We start from the raw sequence: 25,381 nt of genomic DNA, 5'->3' as shown, positions 1-25,381 counted from the left end.
TCTTAAAATGTAAAAAAAAAAAAGCAAAATCATGGGGATTCATGTGTATTGTATAATGCCAAATAGTAGCTTTGTTTGAAACAGTAATCAGACAGTGGGGAGAAGGGTCTTTTTAATGGATTTCACTGATAAATTGATTTCAGCCCATAAGATGCATAGGTTTCAGTGTCTTAATATGGCCACCCCACACCTTATGACTGGTCAACAATCTGATTTTGGAACAAATCGTATTTAGCTTATTTTCTGAAAATGCGACAGAAAAGTATATTTTTATTTGATGTTCAAATTATCTGCAAGAATACTAATTTTAAAATATTGGATGATTGCAAGACTACATTTTGGAGTAAAGTTCAAATAAGTTTCAAATTGTAGTCAATCTTATGATTGCTGACAACATTGCGACTAGATTTTTTATTCATTCTAATAAGGATTAGAGAATAGTCACAGATTTGAACATAGGTATTCATACAATGATTTATATTATAAGATGGCTAAATAATTTGCAGCTTGCTGATTGGTCAAAGCGTACCACGTGATCATTCGCGAAAAGTGTCTATCCCTGCACGCCCGTGGGACTTTCGCGCACCCAAATTGTCTAACCCACGGTTTTGGCGCATGCGCAGTGTCTAAAAAAAAATCGAGATTTCGATTACGTACCAGCTTTATGCTCAATGAGGTCACGTACGTAGAATGAAAGATGAACTTTTTATAAACTAATTAGTGCTAGATCCACCAGCATATGTTGAAAAAGAAAATAAATTTATGCACAAATTCATCGATCGCCTGGGACGTATCGACGATTTGTCAGTTGACACTGAGTAAAAATAACATTTTACAGTGAAATTCTTCATTTAACCAGATTTTCAAGGCCACCACTCATGTTATTTCATAGGATCTAAAACTTGTGCCATCAAAAAATTAACTCCTGCTGAAACAAGAGTTTTTATGGCTCCTCGTTTACTGATTTTGATCTAGGTCTATATGATCTACGATCTCGATTACGGTACTGATTGGCTGTAAGTTTCGTCGCTGTGTAGGCTGTGTATCCTGCCTTTGTTGTGTGTCTGTTTCGAAATCACAACTCATTCGGAAACCTTGAGATATGGCGTGGGTGAATCAACCAAAGGAGGACTTATCTGTCTCCTTCCAAGTTATGACAGATGAAGAAATTGACCAATTGGTAAACGACATGGACAGCAAAGGGACAAAAAAGTGCTGAAATTTGCTAAATGTAAACTCATGAGTCATGGACTTTGCCAAATTCACTGGAACTGATTTGGAAGAAATCACCAAGGATACCAAAGATTTGGACAAGTTTTTGACCAAATTCTCGGCTCCGGAAGAAGGAAGGACAATGGAGAATCGTACAAAACGAGGTCGCTACAAAACATTAGGTTCAATGCTCAGAGATACTTAGATGAGAACTGTCTATGGATTAGATCTAGATATCGGTGATAGCAGCAAGTTTCCTCAAGCCAAGTAAATCTGCTGTACCGGTAAATAAATAGAGTCTAGCTGTAAATGTGTTGAATTCTTGAGAGTTGAAACATTTTCGAGTTCATGTGTTGGATTTGAAACTTTGTAAACTGAACTCTGAACTTTTTTGTGGTGATCGCAAAACATCATTGAAATTTAACTCCCGAAACTCGAAAGAAATTTGGAATAAAGGACCTAACACGGATTCAGCACAAATTGGAATCAAGTAATCTCGGAGAAATCCTACTCTGGACCATTTTCAAACGGTAAGTGCAATTTCAAAATTTTTGATATTTGATTTAGATCTATTTCATTATTTCTTTCTCATATAAGGTGCTTAATTGCGTTCGAAATTACTTAGCCATCTTATAAAAGGAATAACGCATTTTCCCGTCGTTGTTCAGCGATATGCAGTGCACTCAAGGTTTCTTCTTCGCATGCACACTCCACACGAGCCGAAGGCTCTCGTGCACTGCATACTTGCTAACAACTCCGCGGAATGCGTTATTCCTATATCATTACAGAGTGACATATTCCATGTCTCAATATTAGCATCAAATTCTACTACGTCTTATTCCAAAATCTGGTCACAGACCAATTGTAAGGTGGGCGATGGCCTTTACAACAGTTCTCATGAAAATATCTGACAAGTCACTTCTTGAAACAACCGCCATATCTGTAGGTCAAGCAATTTATCCCCTTGACATAAGCCCATCATGTTTTCAAGTCTACATCATCTGGATCGACCTTTCTGGTTGGATCATCAACATTTGATCCCTCTAATCTCTCAAGGAAATTACTGGTCCACTCCTCTAAATCCTTGAAGACGACTTCTCTCTCTCCCTCTGGTTCCTTGTCCAATTCATGGAAGTAGCCTTCATATATCTGGATAAACAACAAAAATGAAGAATCAACGCATACATAGAACAGATCAAGGTCACTGGATCATAACTTTGGATATTTTAATGCATTGTATTTTATCACTCTGCTGGCCTTGCATACCAATCCAGCTAGCAAGTCCAAGATCTGCTAAGTGGGTTGATCTAGGAGTAGGGGACATCCAGGTAGGCGTAGGGTCGATGTTAGGGCCCTCTGCACCAGCCTGAGTTTTCAAATTCCAGTTTTTCAGTTTCCAGTATTTCTGATCTGGCAACCTGAACCGAGCAATCTCAAGATTATTTGTAATGGAGACGCAATCATCGGGATAGTTCGCTGGATTAAACTCGAGATTGCAATCCCATGTCAACTTAGGATTATTTGCAAAATAGCGCACTATTTACGAATTATCCCGCTAATTCATAGGTGCAGACGCACTTGGGATTATTTATTCATGGCGTCACACCATAATGCATCGATGCCTCGCTCAAGCAAGAATTGCTCTTCTTGCTGGAGACGGGGTTTCCTGAATTTCGAGATTAGTCATGAAGAGGGCTGATCGGGCTAACATTTCGAGATTGAGCAATCTCGGGCTGGTGCAGAACCGCCTTTTGTCATTACAGCATTAAATTTTATGATTGAAGACACTTGACTTATGTTATATAAAAAATAGACGTATGAGGAATAAGAAAGGATAAAACTTCAGAAACCAGTAACAGAATACAAGAACGCCTCTGGTCTTGCCTGCATTACGCGATATATAGCAGCAGTGCTGACTTGAAAACAGCTTTTGAATAATTACTCACAAAAGAAGACATTCATATGATAATAAAATACTATGTCCATTGACCCAAAATGGCCTTTGGCCATGATCATGTGACCAAAGACATGTGAAAACAATCATTCATACTTGATTACCCTTATGTCTCTGTTTCATGAACTAGATCCATAAAATTTCTAAGTTATGATGCCAATTCAACAAATACCCCTAACAAGGCCAAAGCTCATTGACCTTAAATGACCTTTGACCTTGGTCATGTAACCTGAAATGTGCACAAGATTTCCAGGGATACTTGATTGCTCTTATGTCCAAGTTTTATGAACTAGGTCCATATACTTTCTAAGTTGTGACAACATTTCAAAAACTAAACCTTGGTTAAGAATTCAATATTGATTCCCCCACATGGTCTAAGTTCATTGACCCTAAATGACCTTGGTTATGTGACCTGAAATGTGCACAGGATATTCAGGGTTACATGGTTGATCTTATGTCTATGTTTCATGTCACCAGGTCCATAGACTTTCTAAGTTATGATGCCAATTCAACAAAAAAATAAATGACCTTTGACCTTAGTACTGTGACCTGAAACTTGCACAGGATTTTCAGGGATACTTGATTGCTCTTATGTCCAAGTTTTATGAAATAGACCCATAAAATTTCAAAGTTATGACAATTCCATAAATACCCCAACATGGCCAAAGTTCATTGACGCTAACTGACCTCTGACCTTGGTCATGTGGCCTGAAATTAAGGCAAGATGTCAATACTTGATTACTCTCAAGTACAAATTTCATGAACTAGGTCCATATACATGTACTTTCTAAGTTGATCTTGGTTAAGATTTCAATGTTGACGACGCTGCTGCCGTCGGAAATGGTGCATATAATCTCACTCTGCTATGCAAGCAAGACAAAAATTGTGAGAATCTCTCTTTGAGAACCTTGTATGTGTGCATCTGCATATGGGTACATCCAGCAAAACCGACATGTAAACCTCTGGGTACTGTAGCCGACTGGAATCTTGCTGTACATACTGGCATGCTGTACCTGGACTGGCTGCTGCTCTAGTATTGAATCTAGAGCTGTCAGTTACTTGAACCACCTCCCAAATGTGCACAGATGAAATACATTTAAATAAAAGCTAGCTGGAATAAACCAGCGTCTTATTACAGAATATTTTCAAGAATGGTAACTTGCTACATGTATGTAAAGACAAGTTTGCTCAGAAGGTTAAGCATATACTGTACATGTAAGCATGTAGAATAAAAGGTCATGGGTTCAAACATAATCCAGACTGAACCTAATAATGGGTGAGTTTTAATGCACCTCTTCTGTTTATGCAGAATATGATACAGTAGAATACATTCTGAATCAAATATCCCTCTTTCCATTTCCAGAACCAACCACTGCCATATCAGTGAAAGTTCTAGTATAGTAGTCCACATACTGTACAGATCCACAGTCATGCAAACCAGAGAATTATAATTCTCTTATCCCATCCTAGGAACAGGTGGTTACAAATAAACAATAATATCTAATGCTAAATTTCACATAAATTTTTACTCTGACTTTTAAATGATGTCTTGGCAGTGGATAGTAGTAAATTTCACACACACAAATGACTCAATTTAAGCTCATTTTACTAACTTTTAATAAAAGTAAAACCAAGAATGTATACACAATAATGCCACATATAACCACAGATTTGCTTCAGAATTAGTCAAATATGTGATTGAATGAGTCTTAAGAAGCATAGACATATCATCAGCTCATTAACAAGTGTGAAGGACTCACCTTGTAGACTTTATTCTGACTTTTGGACCTCTCAAAGAAAAGATCTGATCCTTTGATATCACAGATAATATCCTTGGAGCCATGTTGTAGAAGGAATGGATAGTTAGCTTTCTCTCCACATTCAGCCTGTATCTTCATGCATGCACCATACATATTGACTGCCCATCGTGCCTTGACCCCACCATGCCACACCAATGGATCTTTCACATAGTCTTCAACCTACAATATGAAGTGTTTGGTCAATTGCTTAATCTATGATATTATGCTTTGAATCAAGGTACACATGGATAAGTCAGTTTTCTGTTTCTGTCATGAGGAAGAAAAAACAAAAAATTTCATTTCATTTTTTAAAACAAAATTGAAACAACATGGTTTCCTCTCTGTGATTTTGTTTTTGCATAGCAAAAACCACAAGGTGGTTCATGAACCATGAGTCTCGCCTGATTTCGCGATCAATGAAATATGCAATATGACATTTTTGCCCCTAGATGACCTTTGACCTTATCATCCTCATGAACACATGTGTGGTATTGATTATTTGTACCAAGTGTAAGCTCAATTTATGCAGAAATAAAGGAATAAGAGCAAGTTGAACAAAAACTTTAAAAAAGGATAAACAAGACCTCATATCATTTGACCTTTGACCCTATAATTCTTCTTAGGTAACATGTGGTATTACCCAAGGATCATATGTACCAAGTATGAACATAATTAATGCAAAAATAAAGGAATGAGAGCAAGTTGAAAAAAAAAATATTGTAACAGACCAAAAGGAAAAGTGATTACTAGGTCTCTGCTGAACTTTGTTTAGGCGAGACAAAAATTGATGTTAAATTGATGAAAACATATTCTTTTGTGAATATTGAAGAGTGCCCTCAACTACAAGAAAATGTTTACTAATTGGCTGATGATTAGCCTTAGCTGGATGGAAAAAAAACGGCTGATGAAAGCACCTTTCACACTAGTTTATCAGTTCCCAGCTATTCGAGGAGCAGTTATATAAATTCAGCTTTTGTATCAACCATACCATGCCAAAACTTTACACGGTAATTCAATCACCAGACATGAACGAACGAGTTTAAATTCTTTAAGAAAGTTTAAAACAAAACAAAATAATAAGAAAAAGGAAAAATAAGAAGAGAGGTGGAATGTTTATTTAATAAAAATATATACATAGAAGTTTGTAAAATAAACATAAAAATTGTTTTCTTTTCCATGAACAACCACTTATCACACACGTTATTTACAAATATGTATTTTCATATATTGCATTGGCATTTGGCGGAGATTTTATGAAAATCTATAGAGGAACGTTTCATATATATAATCTAACCATTTGGTTAACTTGCATGCCTTTTTCCACGAACAATAATATGATCATTTTCCATGCGCGTTATTCACTATGTTATATGTATTCATTTGCTATTCGGCAAAGATAAGTAAGTTTGTTGCACCTAGCTACTAATATAATAGGTGGATGGCTAACTAATCTATATTAATATTTCATATATAGTTGTCACTATGGTTTGACGTCATAGCCTTTCCTTTGCCAATGACGTCCTACTTATGAAAGCGACTGGCGCGTATAATCTGGAGAGATTGAAGAGTGCCATCATATTCAACAATATACAAATAGCGAATAGGCATGAGTGCGATGGTACGAGATTTCGCATGAGGTGAAAGAAAGATCCTCTATTCATTGAGTTGTACAACGCCTCGGAATTTAGCGAAAATGTGAAAAAATAAGAGTTTATCCCTGCAGTTATCTATGAAAAGGGAGCAAAAAATTGAAAGCGAAAAGCAAAATCCCACAAGTGCATATGACCTTGGGCAGCATAGCGTATTTAGCCAGCAGGCTTATTGCACCTTCATTTTACTGAGCACAATGAATTTAAAGGTCAAGTCCACCCCAGAAAAATGTTGATTTGAATCAATAGAGAAAAATCAGGCAAGCATAATGCTGAAAATTTCATCAAAATCGGATGTAAAATAAGAAAGTAATGACATTTTAAAGTTTCACTAATTTTTCACAAAATAGTTATATGAACGAGTCAGTTACATGCAAATGAGAGAGTCGATGATGTTGCTCACTCACTATTTCTTTCCTTTTTTATTGTTTGAATTATACAATATTTCAATTTTTACAGATTTGACAATAAGGACAAACTTGACTGAACCATAAAATGTTAAACAATAGTAATTCCACATGTTCAGGGAGAAATCAAACTTTGTTCCACAGGACAATGGGGAGAAAATTAGAATATTTCATATTATAAAATACAAAAGAAATAGTGAGTGATGTCATCAGTTCCCTCAATTGCATACCAACTGAGATGTTCATAGAACTGTTTTGTGAAATGAAGCGAAACTTTAAAATGTCATAACTTTCTTATTTTAAATCCGATTTTGATGAAATTTTCAGCGTTATGCTTGTTGGATTTTTCTCTTTTAATTCAAATCAAGTTTTTGTTTGTGTGGACTGGTCTTTTAATCGTATTGTGACGTCACCTCCTAAAGCCGTGCAATGGTACTATTTTGGATGGTACATCTTGTTTGCAACGGTATGATTGTTTGGCATTCAGCCTCTCATTTGCTCGCATACAACAAGCTAAGTAGGCGTTGTACAACAACATATATTGCTACAGCACATCCTGGCTTGTGCTCATCTTGTTCTGGTGTCACTCTTATGTACCAATCACACACCTAAAGGGATTATAGAGACTGTGCCTTTTCATCTATTGCTCCTCGCCTCTGGAACTCCCTCCCTTCTTCGCTCCAAGAAATTGACAACATTGAACTCTTTAAATTGTTCCTCAAATCTTACTAATTTCAGATGTGTAATAATTAGATGAATTGGATGAGCCTGCGCCTGCTGTGGATCATCATCATCTGCACGTGTGTGTAATATAATACCAGCAATAAAACTTTACGTATAATACACATCCAGCCAGACTCCGACAGTAATGTGCACTCACATTTCCATTGTTATACATTCCATCCCGATCGTTTATTTTTTAAAATGGTAAATTATGGAACTTAATTTTGTTTTTGTGTTTTCAAATATGAAATTGACAAAGGAAAATTCAATTTTACCTTCTTAATGATAGAAACAGAAAAACAACTTATCCATGTGTACCTTGACTGCTTGACAGTCAGATTCAATATTCATTTTACAATTTCATATTCATTTTACAATTTCCTTGATCAACCCAAAAAATCTATGTACAGTTCATATGTATATACAGTATGTCAAGTGTATGAATGAATGAATGAATGAATGAATTTATTATCCAATGCAATGATAATACAAATTTTACAAGTTTACACACAATACTTTATGAATACATAGAAAAGCAAGGATAATAGGAACCAGAAAATAGCATGGATGCTAGTCAAGTCTGGCCCCTTCTAGTCTAGATAGATAGAAACATGTTTTTAAGAATGAAAATCGTGAGTCTACTAGTACACGCTAGCAATGACTACATAACAATTTAACAAAATTAGTTAACAGTATTTACATATGAAGAATATCTAGATGATAAAAAATATAGATGGTATCAAAATTCATTTTTCAAACAGATGTTCGACAATAGCTTTACGAAAACTTGATCTTGATGGTTTCTTTCTAATTTTGGTTGGTAGCTCATTCCAAGAAGTTGTGCCTACATAGGATAAACACTCTTTTCCCAAGCTTGTCCTAACTTTTGGTACATACAGGTTATCGTCTTCCTTTTGCCTTGTATTATATCTATGTTTAATCAGTGAACAATATTGCAGCAGTGAATGTGGCAAATTTGTATTAATTAGATCGTACATAAAACTACAGATAGATAATCTATACAGTTGGTAAATGTCAAGTATCTTAAGAACCCTGAATAATGGTGCTGATCTTGTCATATATGTACTGAATGTTATCGCACGCACTGCCATTTTTTGAATTAATAATATAGAATCTAGATAATTTTTTCTAGCTCCACCCCAGACTTCAATACCATATGTGATGTGGGGCTGTATGAATGTCTTGTACAGCAGAATCAAAATACTTCGTGGTACGAAGTGTCTCAGTCGATATAGAATACCAACCTTCTTGCGTATGCATAATTTAATTTTTGCAATATGATTTTTCCATGTCAAATGTTTATCAATGTCTACTCCAATAAATGTTGTAACATCTACTTCATGCACCTCTGTGTCCATGAGATGAATTTTCTCTCTTACCTTAATTGCCTGTCTCTTCCCTCTAATTAGCATATAATTTGTCTTTGACAAATTTATAGTAACTCTATTGACATTACACCAATTCAGAACTTTCTTTAGTTCTAGGGTCACTTCTCCCAGATCTATATCAAATTTTCCAGCTTGAAATGTATGAAACAAATTGGAATCATCAGCAAACAATCTAAAAGTGAAATAATTACTTGACCTTGGTAAATCATTAATATACAAGAGAAACAGAGTTGGTCCAAGAACAGACCCCTGAGGTATGCCGCAAGTTATTGGACTGTACTCAGAGAGTGCCCCATTATAAGTTACAAACTGAAATCTATCAGATAAGTAATCCATAAACCATTGAAGGGGCATACCTTCCAACCCATAGTGTTCTAATTTCTTGAACAAAATAGTATGATCTATCGTATCAAAAGCCTTTTTAAAATCAATGAAAATTCCAATTGTAACCATTCTATTGTCTATCGACTTGATAACATCATTAATCAGGTTAATTAAGGAAAGTTTTGTACTAAACTTTTTCCTAAAACCATACTGATGCTTATACAATGTTTCATTCATTTCCAAGAAGACAAGTAATCTATCATTTACTATTCTTTCTAAAATCTTTGCAAATAATGGAAGGACAGATATTGGACGATAATTACCAGGGTTATCCCTTTCACCCTTTTTGTAGATAGGTGTGACTTTGGCCACTTTCATTGAATTTGGAACTATTCCTGTATGAAGTGAGTGATTAAAAATATGAGACAATGGTCTAGCAATAAAATCTGCTGCATCCCTTATTAATCTAGCTGGGATATTATCATGACCACATGCTTTATTTACATTCAGAGACAATAATTGACATTGGACCTCATATTCTGTAACTGGTTTAAAAGCCATTTTACCTTTATTTTATCACAAAGATAATCCCTGAAGCTACGACCAGCAGTGTCTTCCTGTATGTTACTTGCTAATTTCGGACCCACATTTACAAAAAAGTTATTAAAAACCTGTCCGATTTCCTCTGCAGAAGAAACGTGAGTCCTCCCTCCATTGGTATCTGATTCTGAGCACAACTTTTCAACCTGTGTGACCTTTGATCTACTGTTACCACTATGGAGGAGGTCATTTATCACTTTCCAGGTCTGACCTGTGTCATTTTTATGAGTCATGAATAGGCAGCTGTAATATTCCCTTTTCACTTTTCTTAAAACATTTGTCAAGATGTTCCGAAACTTCTTATATTTTTCAACATGCTGTGGCTGGTGGTTAGATGAAATCATTTTAGAATAAAGCTTATGTTTTGTTTTGATTGATTTCAATATAGCTTTTGTTATCCATGGGTTCCTTGCCCTTTTCTTTACAACAGAACACTTCAAAATTGGGGCGTGTTTGTTACAAATGGCTCCAAAAGTTTGTAAGAATACATCATAAGCATCATTTACATTTGTCTTATTTTCAATATCACTCCAGTCTTGAGCAGAGAGCTCTTCACAAAAACTGACCTTATTATAATACCCATAATTCCTCTTAAATATCTTCTGTTTGACCTTTTGCATCTTTAATTCATTTTCAAATATAACATAAATGGGAAAATGATCAGAAATATCGGTATTTATTGTACCTGAATAAACACATTTTGAAATGAAGTTTGAATACACATGATCAATCAAAGAACTTGACAAATTATTCACCCTTGTCGGAACCTTAATAAGTTGTTGAAATTGCATACATTGTAAAGCTGAAATAAAATCCTCTTCTGTATTTCCAGGGTTATTCATATTGATGTTAAAATCACCCATTAAAATGCACTTTGTTTTATCCACTTTTAAGGTTTCAAGTGCATCAAGTAAACTTTCCTGAAATTCTAATACATCTGTGTTTGGTTTTCTATAAACTATGCCAATAAGATATGTCTGCTTTTCAAATGATGCTTCAATCCAAATGGATTCAGTATGTTTTACTTCAAAGCTGGGACTTAATACTTTGTATGGTACAGATGAATGAATATATGCGCCAACACCTCCCCCTCTTTGAGGCGCTTTTCGACACTGAACTTCTAATGAATATCCTTGTAAACCTAACATCTGTGGAAAAGATACATTCCAAACTTCAGATAACCCAATCACATGAAATTTTGTTTGCAACGAACATTCATATAGTAATCGTAAACTATCAATATTTTTTTGTAAGGATCTTATGTTTACATGTGAAACATTTAAAGCATTTTCAGTAATCTTGTTTACCTTAACATCAAATGAACTTGGACATAAATTTGCAGAGATTATCTCTATATCATCAGTTACATTACTATTAATCATTATTTATGGAAGTAACATGATGCAGTGCCTGCATGGTTCTAGAGATCAAGAAAGTCAAGCCAAAATGTGGAGGCCAAAATTGTCGTATGCGACATCGTCCACTCCAATGTCAAAGAGGTCATCTGGTGACCGAAGAGTCTTGTGTCATCGTTCATTTTACATATAATGTTGCCATCCTTTGTGGACACACCCTTTACAGTGGTCGCCTTCTTCGCTGCCATGAGGATGGAGTACCTGACTGTTGTAAGGTCCTCGTTTATAAAGACACCTTTGCAGGCATCTTTCCCTTTCAATTTAAATCTGCTGTCATACAATTCGTTTCTTTTTTTCATTGTTGTGAACCTCATGATGACTTGTCTTGGTTTGCCTTTGCTTTTGGTTGGGGATCCCAGGCGATGACAGGTAGAGATGTCGCTTTCTGAAATCTTAACACCTGCTTTATCTGCCACCTTGACGATCTTTCTTGTAAGGTCATCTACATTCTCATCATCAGACTCCTGGATTCCCATGAAACGGAGATTCTCTCGGCGAGTATACTGCTCAAGAGCATCCACTTTGAATTGAGATCGGAGGATGTGAGGATTCATTTCCTCCTTTGAGATGCAGGTATCCTTCACTGCTTTAATCACTGCTGGTATTGCTGCCTGGACAGCAGCTTGCACAGCTTTCATAGTGATTTGAGCTAGTTTTTCACGGTCCTGATCATCTTCAAAGTTCTCCATGACATCAGTCAAACTGATGAACACACCTTCCTCTTTTTTCCCTTCACTTTCACTCAATGCTGCAAATGTGTTTTTTCCAGCTTTACTGCTTCCACTGGCAGTCCCTTTTTCCGCACCTGCCTGATTTAGGAATCTCCCAGGTACTCCTTTGCTGCTTCTTTTACGACCCATGATGGTCTTCTGGGGTTAATAAACAGCAAGGTCAGTCACTTCACAAAGATCCTAAGTTAGTTTCACTTTCTCTTGTAGAGACACACTCACTGCAACACACAGAGCTGAATATATGGGACTGGCTGTATTATTTTTTCCAAACTGAAGGAATGAAACAGCAGCAAAAACACGCTTCTTGATCCAAATTGTGACAGGTTCATTTACCAGAGTGGGGTCCCAGTAATTAAGAACCAATAGTTACAAAGTCCCACTAACAGATGGATGGCAAATTCACAAATTTAAAGAGAAATTCCAGAACTTGCAGCAAACACTTATTTCACTGATTTCATGATGTATGAAGGACAGCATGCATTTCAATGCATTTTTTTTTCTCTGAAATTTTTTTTCTTTTGAGAAGTGCCTGCTGGATGGCCATCCCAAAGCATCCCTTTGGGGAGAATATTAGGGGTGATTTGGGCTGTCATGAGGGCGGAATGCCCATCGCACTCATCTATTTCCTACATTGGACTCATTTGTCATTGCTGTTATCATGGGTCATTTACTAACTAAAGGAGTAAAGGGGAGTGGAAGGTTTACAGAGAACTACATATAATAAAAGATAATAATAGCTGTATTTTTAAAGCACAAGAGGATACAAAGCATATCATTATTTTCTTTTTAATAGGAGACTGGCATTCCAATAACCTGTTTGCTTTCCTATATTCTTACATGAAACTAACACAATTCTAAACTAGGCATAGTCATTACAAACATGTTTGATTTTTACTGGAGCTTGCCATTGTTTTCCTGACAGAAAACAGTGAAATAAGGAAAAAAAGAAGAACTTCAGTGTTGCCAGAGACTATGAAAATAAACAAGTTTAAGAACTTCCTTTTCATATCAAAACTTTCATATGATAATAAATTTCAAACCTTTAATCAACCAAGTTGTATTTTATATGAAAATAAAATTAATGAAAAAAATTCTCAATATTTTTAATTGAATAAATCACTCTCTAACATTATCTTATTATTACACTATGTATTGGCACATCAAATTATTTATGTTTTTCAGCAGCTTGTAATTACTCTGTCTGAATTATAATGCTATTTGGTGGGAAGGGGGAAAGAATTATAGTAGTTTTGAACAAATAAAGCAGTGTGGCAGAGCTAGAATGCAACAAAAAAGATCGTAACTTTACTGGATAATAAAATCAAGCAATAAAATTGAGAAGTCCTACTCAGTAGTTTAATTTTCTTACTGCCACTTGGTTGGATGATACCTTATATCAAATGAAACTGTTGAGAAATTTAGTTCTTAAACTAGTTAATTTTCAAAATCTTTGGCACTATGAATGTCTTATGTACTTCTTCAATTCATCAGTCCAAAGGTCAACAGGAAATTGCAGCCTCTGCCAGGCACTGATGATTCAACCGGTTCAACGCAGCCCTTTTTTAAACCAAATATTAAAAAACTCAATTATGCAGCCTGTCACTAAACAAAGCACAACATAAATGTTAACCCAAATTTAAATGAGCAACGTCAACACAAAGGTTAGCAAATAATTGTACGCTTGATTTTTACAATTGTAGCCAATGTAGCCAATCAAATAAATTGTAGAAAAATGTTCTATGATCATTGCTAAGCTTTGTGTTACGGTCCCCAGGATATACCGGGGGGGGGGGGGGTTAATTTCATGTGGATTTTTTTATGCCTTTAACTCACTTTTCTATAGCTAGCAGAGAGCTAATTTTTAGTGAAAATATCAATTTTTGACAAATGTCTGCAAAAAAATTGCCAAAACAATATCTCATTTCTATGTATTTCAGTTTTCTTTACAATTTAAATTATTTTTCTTTTTTTCAGACCTGTTTTTATTGTTTTATTTTTGAAGAACTGTGTCAGGGACACTTTTGCAATCATAAATGCCATAAAATAAATCTATTTGAACCTACAAAAGTAAAAATAATCATACAATTATAATATTTTGTTGAAAATGCGATTTGAATTGACTTTGTACATATTGATGCCACCCCCCCCCCAAAAAAAAGAAGAAAGTTAAATAAGGGTTAATAGTGTTCTCACATTAGATACAATAAATCTTGACTGTTGATTGCAAGGTTTCAACTATGCAGTTTGCCATAAAACTATGATTGACATCATTTCACAAAAATGAATGGTAATAGGACCAAGGTTTCATGAGTTATAATTCATCTTACCACAGCTGGATCTCTGCTGATGTCTGTTACAACTAATTTACCAATTGACATTTGGGGGCATAGGGCAGCAACTCCCCTTGCCATAAACATCTGAAAATACAGAAAAGAAAATTTCAATGACATACAGCAATACCTGACATGATCTAACAAAAAGATAAATAAAAATATGAACCCCATTTTAGGGAGGTTCAAGCCACATCCCATTCTCCTAAATATGCCTTAGTGTGATCTTTCACTTTGTCACAGACCAAATGCATCATAAAGTGTGATTAAAGAGTGAATACATTAAATATAATACAGTGCGTCCCACAAAAAACAAAACTGAGATTTATCGACAATTTATCATAATTTAATCACAAATACAATAGGCAAATTACCTACCATTGTAAATCTTAGAATCTCCTCTTTCATCTGAAATTACTTAGATTATTTCTCATTCATGCATGAGTGAGCAAAAACAATTTGAAGAGGGGATACCAAAAAGTCATTTGGCGGGCTGTATCTGGGTTTCAAAAAAGAAAACCACATTTTTAAAAAGTTCAATATCTGCTCTTTAATTTGATACCTCAATTACAGAAAATGGTCAAGAAATTACAAAGTTATGGTTATTTGAAAGAAGGCTTGAATTTCAATGATTTCATAAAATGAAGAGGTTTTACAGGCTACCGTTCAAACTCACTCGACACTCCGTTTTGTTGATGATCAGCCATGCATTAGGTCTTTTGTTAACCATGCAATAGCTTCTGTGGGAAACCAGTGAAAACATGTTTATTTAATGAAACTATGGAAATACAAGCATTGTTTTGAGAGAACATAACTTTTTTCACTTCTTGACCATTTTTGTGATTAAGGTATCAAATAAAAGAGCAGTTATTGAACTTTTTAGGCATGTGATTTTCTTTTCAAAATTCAGATACCCCGCCAAATGAGTTTTTGGTATTTTCAAATTGTTTTTGCTCACTCATGCATGAATGAGGAATAATCTAAGAAATATCAGACGAAAGAGGAGATTCTAAGCTTTACATTGGTAGGTAATTTGTCTATTGTATTTGTGATTAAGTTATGATAAATCATCGCTTAATCTCGGTTTCGTTTTTCTGGGATGCACTGTATAATTTCCTCATTCAATTTCAATCAAGGATATATAGACATTCAGTTTGTTCATTCACATAAGTAAATGATAAAGAACCTTACCAAGAAGGGTGTAGCTTGTGATGGTGCTATGCCAGGGGATCCAAATATAGCTCCAGCAAATCGACTTGAGTGTGAGTTCATCATCAAAATTGCAATTGTACCTCCCTAAAAGACAATGAGATTGTTTAAAAATCTTCTTAATAAAACTATGAATAAATTCAGGAAGCACTGGTACATAATGGTTACAAAACTGTCAGGTGCAACAGGCTTCAAATCACATGTGACATAAATTCACTTTTTGGAGCATATATCCATGGATGCATTTCAAAATGCATTTTCAAAGATACATGTACTTTAGTTACCCTCCTCTCCTTATTGGAAAGTAATGATGATATATTCGTAAGTGATTTTACAAACCTAATTTTTCTGTCAAATTTTTGAAATTTATTTTTTTGCATATTCTAAAAGCCCATGATTCACTATTTTGATTTGCCAAATTTCAGATAAAAATTTCTACTATTTAAAGAATAAGAGCATATTTAATTTTTTTACGAACCGGCTCAACCCATCCTTTGATTTTACAAACTGGCTCAACCCCTCCTTTGATTTTACAAACTGGCTCAAACCATACTTTGTGTACTATAAAGTCTCTGGAAGGGCGTGCTCAGGTCAAAGCCCGACCTAGATCTAGATGCTGCGTGTATGTGCTTCGGGCAGGGTTTGTGCCTCTAAACAATCATGCGCATGAATGATTTTACGATCTGGCTCAGACCATGGTTTGTGAAACTAAAAGTCGGCGCCCATGGTGCGCATGATTTTACGAACTGGCTCAAACCCTCTCTGTTGGGTAAAAATTAGCAGCTTCTGAAATGCATACCAGCTTTTCATTTCAAATATTGAAAAAATGAATACAAATCGCCGACAAAATTCAGCATATTATAAAAGAATAGAATGTACAGTGTATGCTTTAAATCGGTATTAATAATTGATCTGGTTTCTATCAAAGCAAGAAGTTATGAGAGTCTGAAAAACATTCAAACTTTGAATGCGATTATCTAAAAATCATGTTTTGGAGACCAGCCAATATTTGAGCCAGTTCATAAAATCACTGACGGAATGCCTAGCAATATCTACATTGCAGTTAACTCCAAAATGGGAAGTGCTGGCTACATTTTTTTTTATAAGGAACTTCCTCATTATACTGTAAAATATATGTCACAATTAAAATAAACTATAGTTCCATATTATATGAGAGGGTTTTATTGCTTGATGTGATGTTCTTGATAATACATAACATTAGGATTGACATGTCTCATAAAATTCAAGAAAATATAACCACAGCTGGAATTCATCATTTCACAATATGTGCTTACAAGCTTTCATTATTATTAGAGGGTTGAAGGTCAATCGATTTTTCCTAAGATGTACAAGATAACATCTGCCACAAATGAGAATTGAAGAAATATTTTAGTAAATGATGAACCCCAAGCACATAGAAGAATAATGATTAATCTGTACAACTACAAGTGAGATTACAGGAGAAATGTAGTGTGGAGTTAATTATTGCTTTGAATGAAAAGGAAAAACTGTGATATTTTATGGTATCGAGTACACTGTACTTGACCAATTTCTCAGGATTGACAAAAGAGAAGCATCACAGTAAGGGTGTAATTTGCGTATACAGGTGTATCATTATGAAATGCACAAACTAACAATCAAATTGGTATAACCAGTCACTGGCACTGGAATATTCGAACAGGCACTGATTTGGAGGATTGAGACATTGTTCATACACAATAGCTCATCCCTCCAAACCACTGTCTGACTAGAATATTTGGGTGCCTCAGTATCAGGGTATGACAAGTACTGATTATTAGCTGTTCTTACATACCATAGAATGACCAAAAACTATTACAGGAAGGTTGGGGTATTTTTCTGTCATTATGTCTGTGTGTTGGAGACAGTCTCTGATATATTGATCAAAATCTTCCACATCAACTCTCACCCCATCACTGCGTCCATGGCCAACTAAAATGGGAAAGGTTGAAAAGGAGCAATTATTTCTCATATGTACACATATCAGTTTCTCTCTGGAAAGCACAATTTGGAATGTCAGATTGTAAATAATATGTAAACCCAAATGGAACTTAATAGATAGCATGGCTTCACTAACTTAATACTATTTTCATGAAATGCATGTTACCACCCATTCCTCCTGAACAGACAAATTCTATTCTGCAATAAATAGTGTAATGGATCAATTTTATCACAAAATGGACAAAATGGAGAATCCCAAAATCTCGATATCCTCAAGTCAATTTTATCCAATCCGCTTTCTCGTATACATGTACTATATCTTAAGCAAAATTTGAAACCTCTGCAGTTAATTATATTTGAAAATATTCTGTTGATTCATATTCACCCCCAAAGTATTAATGATAGTAGATTTTTTATGCTTTTTGTATTTTTATAATTCTATTTTGATACTGTTATGTTTAATGCTGTTTTTTATGTAAAAGTTCTGTACAATTCAGCTCTTGCTGCAAACAGTCTTTGAATAAAATAAAAATACCATTATTATATTATTATTATTATTATAATCCCCCCCAAAGAATATGTATGAACAAAAATTCTATTAATATCTTATAAACAATACTAAATATAAGTCCCCCCCCAAAAAAAAATCAAATCTTGCAGTAAACCAAGTTTAATTCAATAGCTACATAGAGGGTTGTTAGGAAGCAGGTTTTGGAAAATAAGCAACATCCATGACTAACTGGCTGAATTAGAACAACATGGATTTTAAAAAATGAATAAAACAAAGAATTAAGAAACTAAATACATGTATAACATTTTGAAAATGTAAATGAAGTCTAACCATATGGTTATTCTGTAATTGTTTACAGTCAGCCTATAAATAAACAATATTCCTACTGTGTTATAAAATCCTTGCAATATTACCAGTATAATGCTTATATTTTCTGACCTGAATATCCAAGTAATGCCTGTTGTGACTTCAATGTAATTAATATAATGCAATTCAAAAGAAGTAAAAACACAATAAGAAAACTGAACAATTTATGACCGACTATTGGAAATTCATTCTCCACATACAGCATGTAAGCCGCCTTGCTAAGAATATTCCATACTGAAGAGTGAAGAGTATTTTCAATGTGATTGCAAGTTTGTTCCCTAGCTTCTTTGAATTTATGCAACTGCATCAAGGTGGATAACATATACACCTATCCATTACAATTTCTGTTTTGTAGGGTCTATACTACCTTCTTCCTGGAATGTAATTTATACTTTCATTCTGAATATTATAGGCCTAATCATAGAATTTCTAATGACAGAAACTATATGTTTCTTTCAACTTGAATTTCAATTCAATCTACAGATCAATCACAAAAGAAAACAATAATCCTCTGAAACTGAATTACTGACCATTATCATGTGCATAGACTGCACATCCCAGCTTGGTGAAAGATGATGCAATAGCATTATAACGTCCAATGTGTTCACCTAATCCATGAATAATATGCACAAGGGCTCTAATTCCAAAAAGAAGAAAGAGGAAAGGTAGGGGGAAAAATGCAAGTGGGTTAATATAGTTAACATACATTCAACAAACAATTTTGGCAGAAAAATCATGTCTGCACAGGGTTGTAATAAAAAACGTTTTTTATTAAAAAAAACAAATAAAACGTTTTTTATTGTTTTAAAACATTTTAAATCGTTTTTAAACATTTTTTTCCACGAATGATGAAATTTTTCATAAATCAATTAAACTATACAGTCTGATTTAAGCTCATGATGTTTTAAATACACTTTTTAGAATAAGTAAGAGAAGACTAAAATTTTTGTTACTGAATTTCCAAAAGAAAAATTCACATTTCCCGCCCAAAAAATTACTAAATCATTACTAAATCACTAAAATGTTGCCAGCTTTGAACCAACAGACGGAGAAACTTGTCGAAGCTAGGGTCTAAAACTCGAGCTAATTGGCTTATTATGAGGATTATCAAAATATCAAGAGTAGGAAGCGCAGTCCCAACACTATGATCACAGTTCAGTCATCAGTCCACTAGACACTTCCCAAATCCCTCATATTACTTTTGTATAAACATTTCTAACCTTGTTTCCCATTTTATTCCATCAGCTAAACGTCAATAATGTTTGCGATGATATTGATATACATAGAAATATCCATTGCATAATATTTCTTCCATAGGCCTGTTCTTCCTCTGAATAAAGTAAAAATCAACCACGCTTCCAGGGAAAAATATAGGCTCAGCTGTTGGGAGAGTATGTGGGTTTGTACTGTGCTTGTACACAACTCAGAAACACAATACCACCGCGTGACGTCACATGAACAGACCCCTTTTCCGTGAGTGAAATTGTCTTTCCAGCTCTCAGATTTGGGTGGCGTTTCATTGGTTAAGGTTGGTATTTTCTTTTTATTTTGTTACCTGGATGGAGTTGGATGCTATTCTCGGGTTGAAATCTTTCTGTTGATGTGAAAATCTCAGTTTTTGTGATTGTCTTCTTATGTCTACTTTAATGGTGGGAAAATGGACGGTGCATGTAGTGCAAAGCAATGGCATCCCATCCCAACCTTATTTTGCCACACATGGAGAAGAACTAACACTAACAGAGAGCACGGTTACAACTTACAACTAATTTACTAACATTGTTAAGTCAAATTCATAACCTTGTTCATTGAATGAGTGGTGTGTAGCCGTATAGGTCTACGTTAGGCCGCTATGTATGGTGGTATGACCATGGTGACCTGGTAGCTAATTTTGCGCAGGGTCAAATATTTAATCATCTAATTAATATCTTGAAAAACTGATATCACCAACAGAAAAAGCGACCAGCAATTACTTAGTATGGTCATTTTCTTGAAGGCGAGGTCCTGGGGGGGGGGGGCATTTCCATTGATGAGTGGATACCATGCGTGACCATGGGGTCTCTAAAAGCAACCTAAACACGTATTTCCCATTTTCTGAAAATGCACCTCTTAACAAGTATTGCAGAGATGCCAAGTTAAAAAAAATGTTATGCGTGAGATATTCATGACTCGGCGTCTCTGCGCGCGCGCGGCCAGTACTTTCACTCGTACGTTGCCAAAAGGGGTGCGCGCATGAGATATGGGCTTCATCATGATATATATCGATCCATAAAATACTACAAAACCCAGAGTTGAAACCATGCGATGCACGCACGCGATTCATCGTATCACGTACTAGCTGTGCGCTGACTGCACTCTCGATTCGTCTCGCGTGCCGGGCTAGACGCAAAGGCGGTCGGCCAGTCGTATAATCTAGCGAATAATGCTACTTTTTCTCTATTTTTTCTGTCGGGTTCCGATGCGTGAGAAATATGGGTGCCATGCGTGAGATATTGAGACGGACCCTGAATGCGTGAGTCTCACGCACAATGCGTGAGACTTGGTAGCTCTGGTATTGGCGTGTGAAACCCTACCCTTATTGGAAACAAAATGATACTCTTGGCAGTATCCCCTGAATTGAACCCCTACACAAGTTCAGCGATATTTTTATTGTTACATGTATGTCACAGACGTCATTTGTTTTACCTTTACCTATCCTTGGGTTTTGTAGTTAGTACTGCCCCACCTCCCATACCTCTTGCAAATCGTTTTCTAAACACGTAGTGTTGACTGTTGGGGCAAAAAGTACATCCTTTATAAAACATTTTAGTATTAATTTTTTATACCTTCGCAAATTTGACCCAAAACATGTAGCTTTCCTAGCAAAAATAGATTCCCTTTTTTCATTATTTTAGTGTTTTTGACACCCTTATTATGTTACGTACATAACATGCAAAGGTAAGATATCAGATTCTAAAGCTTCGCAAAACGATCGTGCACAAATTACGGCCATGGAATTTTGAGATCACGATACAAGCGAAACCCTTGACCTACTTATAGTTCCGCCAAGAGAATTTGACTTTGGGATCTTGCCTTCTGTCTGGTATTTATGATTTTGATTAATTTTGTGAGAAATCTGGAAATGTAAGAAATTTTTTGAGTCTTTGAGATTCAACTTCATAATAATTTTTTAAATATGCACAAATTATGGTCACCCCATCATACCTCTCTCCTCAGGCGATGGTTCGTGTAGGCTTAAAGTTAGGGCCTAACTGTAGTGCCTTTTTCATTTCAACACATTGGCACAGCACATTGCACAAATAGCATAGACTCAGTTTCAAGCTTATCCAAGCTAGGAAGACAACAAGATAGACCTGGAAACTTGACTTATCCAAGCTAGGAAGACAACAAGATAGACTGGAAACTTGACTTATCCAAGCTAGGAAGACAACAAGATAGACTGGAAACTTGACTGCAGGAACAAATGTATTTTTCCAGTAGATGCGGTGTAAGATTTAGAAAGTATATTTTTTCTTTGAAATAATTAACACGACGTCAGAGACGTTTATTGAGATTTAGCATAATTTATCTGAGTCGATAGAGGGAGCTGGAAATTTGCCTTGCCAAGATCGACAAAGATTTAAAGTTCAGCCCATTGTGACTTTACAGTAGAATTCAAGATAATCGGTACAAGTCCAATGTTGTAAGTAAAAAGACCTTTATATTTCCTTAATATAATGCATAACTGAATATATGAGACCAAAATTAACTCTAGACGATAATTAATTTGTTGTTAATTTAGCTCATAAGTTTGGAGAAAGTGTTTGGAGTTTACGTATAGAATACACGTGTGATAAACGTATATTGACATTGTACATTGATAGGTAATTGGACATGCACATGAAGGGTGTTGCGTAATAGTATATCGGTATGGTACTGTGTGGTAATCTCGCACACAGTGCATAGTAGGCTATTCATGTTCAGAGTTGTTAACGAAATGGAATGTCAAACAAGTGCTCTTTGTTAGCTGCATTTGGTTCTAAGTTGTTAAAATAGATCAAGTACATTTATAAGTTTGGAAATAAGGCATTAAAGCCAGTTTTGGTGCATTTGAAAGCCCTGATAATTGCAAATAACACATAGGTGAAATGAAAGCCTAGTTATCATTTTGGATAAAGCTATTGCTATTTATTAATGCCTCAGAGTATGAAAATGGTTTAGAGGCAAGGTTATATTGATTTAAGTAATTTAGATTTAAGTATCGTAGTTGATATAAAGAACAAATGAGACAAAGTCAAGGTTTTGTTTAATCACATATAGCAAAGTTTATTCAAGGTTCTTTGAACACATTGACAAAACATAAAAGGTAAATTTGTTACAGAAAACCAGAATATTTATTTATGGAAGATTCAAACGTCACAATTAATTTGTGCAATACTTAGACTATTCATTTATCTTATGTAAGTACATAATTGTAAAATGTAATTGCATATATACAGATGCTTATTATTGTTTGTTTATATTTTTATGCTACAGATTGAACATGCTCGTTGGTATGCTTGATGGTATACTTGATGGTGTGCTTGACGGTATACTTGATGCATTGTATGGTATCTGGAAATTCTGCGTCACCGAGTTTGAGTACTGTCAACTGTCTAGTCACTCGTAGTTATACGTCACATGCGGTATAAAGGTACCGGTACTAATTAGTGAGTGATTGTATTACCGACCTGCCTCGTATTACCGAACAGGCGCATTGTATGCGTCAGAAAATAATTTCATACGCTCAAAACTTTGCAACATCCTTCCAAAAGGAACTTAAATAGAAAGATGATGAAAAATGGTCAAAAACACATTTTCAAAGTCTTAATATTCTAAAAATAATAAAATATGGTCAAAATAGCTCATCGGTGATTTTGTTGTTTTCTCAATTTTTCCCATAGAAAACACACGTTCGGTAATACGATCCCTTTTTCAAGTGACCAAAATATTTCACATGCGAAGAGGGGTCCCATTGGAAGCAAATATTGTAAAAAAGAACAGATTTCGGCAAAATTGTGTATTTATGGTGAAAGTTTGATGAATTTTATGAGAATGTGTTTGATATGATTGAATTCATGAAAAGTGTTCGGTAATACGATCCACTACCATATTAAGCCAAGGTAGTGTTACTGTTAGTCTCAATTACACTTCACTATCGCTACGCTAGACACTTTGAAGTGGTAGTGAAGCGTAACTTTAAATAGTTTAGTGGAGCCTACACGAATCTTCGCCTGAGGTATGGTTGGAACTACCCCTTATCGACCACCTAATCTTCTAAGCATCGTATCTACGAAAATATTCATCAATTTACTAGTTTTCGTCTCATTTGTGCAGAAAATTGAGCAGATCAGATTCTCATGTTTCGCTCGGCGACTCCGATTCAATGCGCGTATATCGACGAACAACGAATGCGACGATTTTCCATTTGCTCATTTGCACCCGTCTTTTGAAACCGACCACCCGCGGTACACTCAGTTTACGGCCGATTCTTGTCGCCGTGGCGAAATATTTTTACTCCTTCAAATCAGTTCTATGGCGTCAACATGCTAAATGATCGCCTCACTACTTCCACTGCGAGCTCCGGCGCATGATCCGACGATTGACGAAGGATATTTGTTCTAAAGCCGTTTCCTATCGGATTTCTTGGTTTTTCAGCGGGATTTGGGTAAGGTCAATACAATTTTGATTTATTCTACTAATTTTTACTTTTTGTTGCTTCTTTTTTTTTCTCGTAAAATTGAATCTTACCGTTTCTATGGACACTGCGCCTACTCTCCCGCGCATATCGTTTGTAATACGCAATAATTTTAACGCGCACAAGGTGGTCGGTTTCAAAAGAGGTGGTCGATATGTGGTAGTCTCATCATACTACCCGGCCCGGGGGGGGGGGGCACTCTACCAAAAAAGTGGAAGGGGTGTGCCGCGGGCGAGACAAAAAACGGGGGCCTTGGAGCGGGCTAAATTGTAAAAAGGAGGGTCCTCGGAATGGGCTTCGGAACTACAATTTTGTGAAAACGGGGGTCCTTGGAACGGATCGCCAGCGTGTGAGTACGTGCGTATGCACCCCTATGGAACGGGCATGCGTGCATGATGCAGCTAGCGCGGCCTCTGCCAGGTGCGCTCACGCAGAGACGATGGTCAGACAGCGCTCGCCAGCCACTTTTCACCAAAATTGCAGCAGATCAATGCGACCGGAACGGCGTAACGAAAAATATGCGAAGCTTTGCAGCGGATTTCTTTCTTCTTTTTTTCTCGATAAGAACAAAATGCTATGCCTTGGAATGGAAATTTGGGTGTAAAAATGGGGGTCCCCTCCAATGCCCTCCGCGGCACATACCCACTATGCATTATATACCGATAGTCCAGGGGTACTACCGTAGCCGCAGGCCTAGCCAGGAGGCTCCTAGTCCTACTCCTCTACATCCACCCGAGGCGAGGGGGAAAGCTGAAACTGAAAGTACGGTACGGTACGGCACCGGTACCCGGCCTAGGCGGCAAGGGAGAACAGCCCAGCACTCGATCAGATTAATTGTGATTTGTGTTTTCTTTTATTTTAATTCACTAACCTCACGTCTTGATTTTCTGGATACCAGTACCTACAGTGCAAATTCAATCCCTGAGAATTTTTGAAGGCGCCCTCGTTCGGTCTTTCCGCCATGTTTTATCTTACAGGACTGAACTAAGTTGTAGTGGGCCTACAACCGTAGTCCCTGTCATTGACATCATATCACCGCCCGGTACCGGAACTTTCGCTATACGGTGAAT

At 35.9% G+C, this 25,381-nt stretch overlaps 1 protein-coding gene across 1 annotated transcript; it reads right to left on the bottom strand.

Annotated features, from left to right (window-relative positions):
• On the bottom strand, positions 1 to 25,363 carry LOC121410580 (monoglyceride lipase-like). Its single transcript, XM_041602761.1, has 7 exons — positions 25,183 to 25,363; positions 19,129 to 19,235; positions 17,576 to 17,712; positions 15,745 to 15,849; positions 14,551 to 14,640; positions 4,927 to 5,145; positions 1 to 2,361 (listed from the first exon to the last, which is right to left on the bottom strand). The coding sequence occupies exons 1-7, from the start codon at positions 25,272 to 25,274 to the stop codon at positions 2,191 to 2,193; spliced, it is 921 nt and encodes a 306-aa protein (XP_041458695.1). The 5' UTR covers positions 25,275 to 25,363; the 3' UTR covers positions 1 to 2,190.
• Between the last annotated feature and the right edge of the window lie 18 nt (positions 25,364 to 25,381).

Source organism: Lytechinus variegatus, chromosome 3, assembly GCF_018143015.1.
Source record: "Lytechinus variegatus isolate NC3 chromosome 3, Lvar_3.0, whole genome shotgun sequence".
NCBI classification, from domain to species: Eukaryota; Metazoa; Echinodermata; class Echinoidea; order Temnopleuroida; family Toxopneustidae; genus Lytechinus; species Lytechinus variegatus.
The sequence above is the reverse complement of the archived record's forward strand: the minus strand, read 5'-3'. Positions and strand labels throughout refer to the sequence as shown.

Coding starts and splice junctions, on each gene's coding strand:
- LOC121410580 (XM_041602761.1), bottom strand. CDS start 25,274: ATGGCGGAAAGACCGAACGAGGGCGCCTTCAAAAATTCTCAGGGATTG. Junction 15,850..17,575: donor TAGTTTTTGGTCATTCTATG/GTATGTAAGAAC, acceptor ATTGTCTTTTAG/GGAGGTACAATTGCAATTTT. Junction 5,146..14,550: donor TCAGCAGAGATCCAGCTGTG/GTAAGATGAATT, acceptor TTCATATTGTAG/GTTGAAGACTATGTGAAAGA.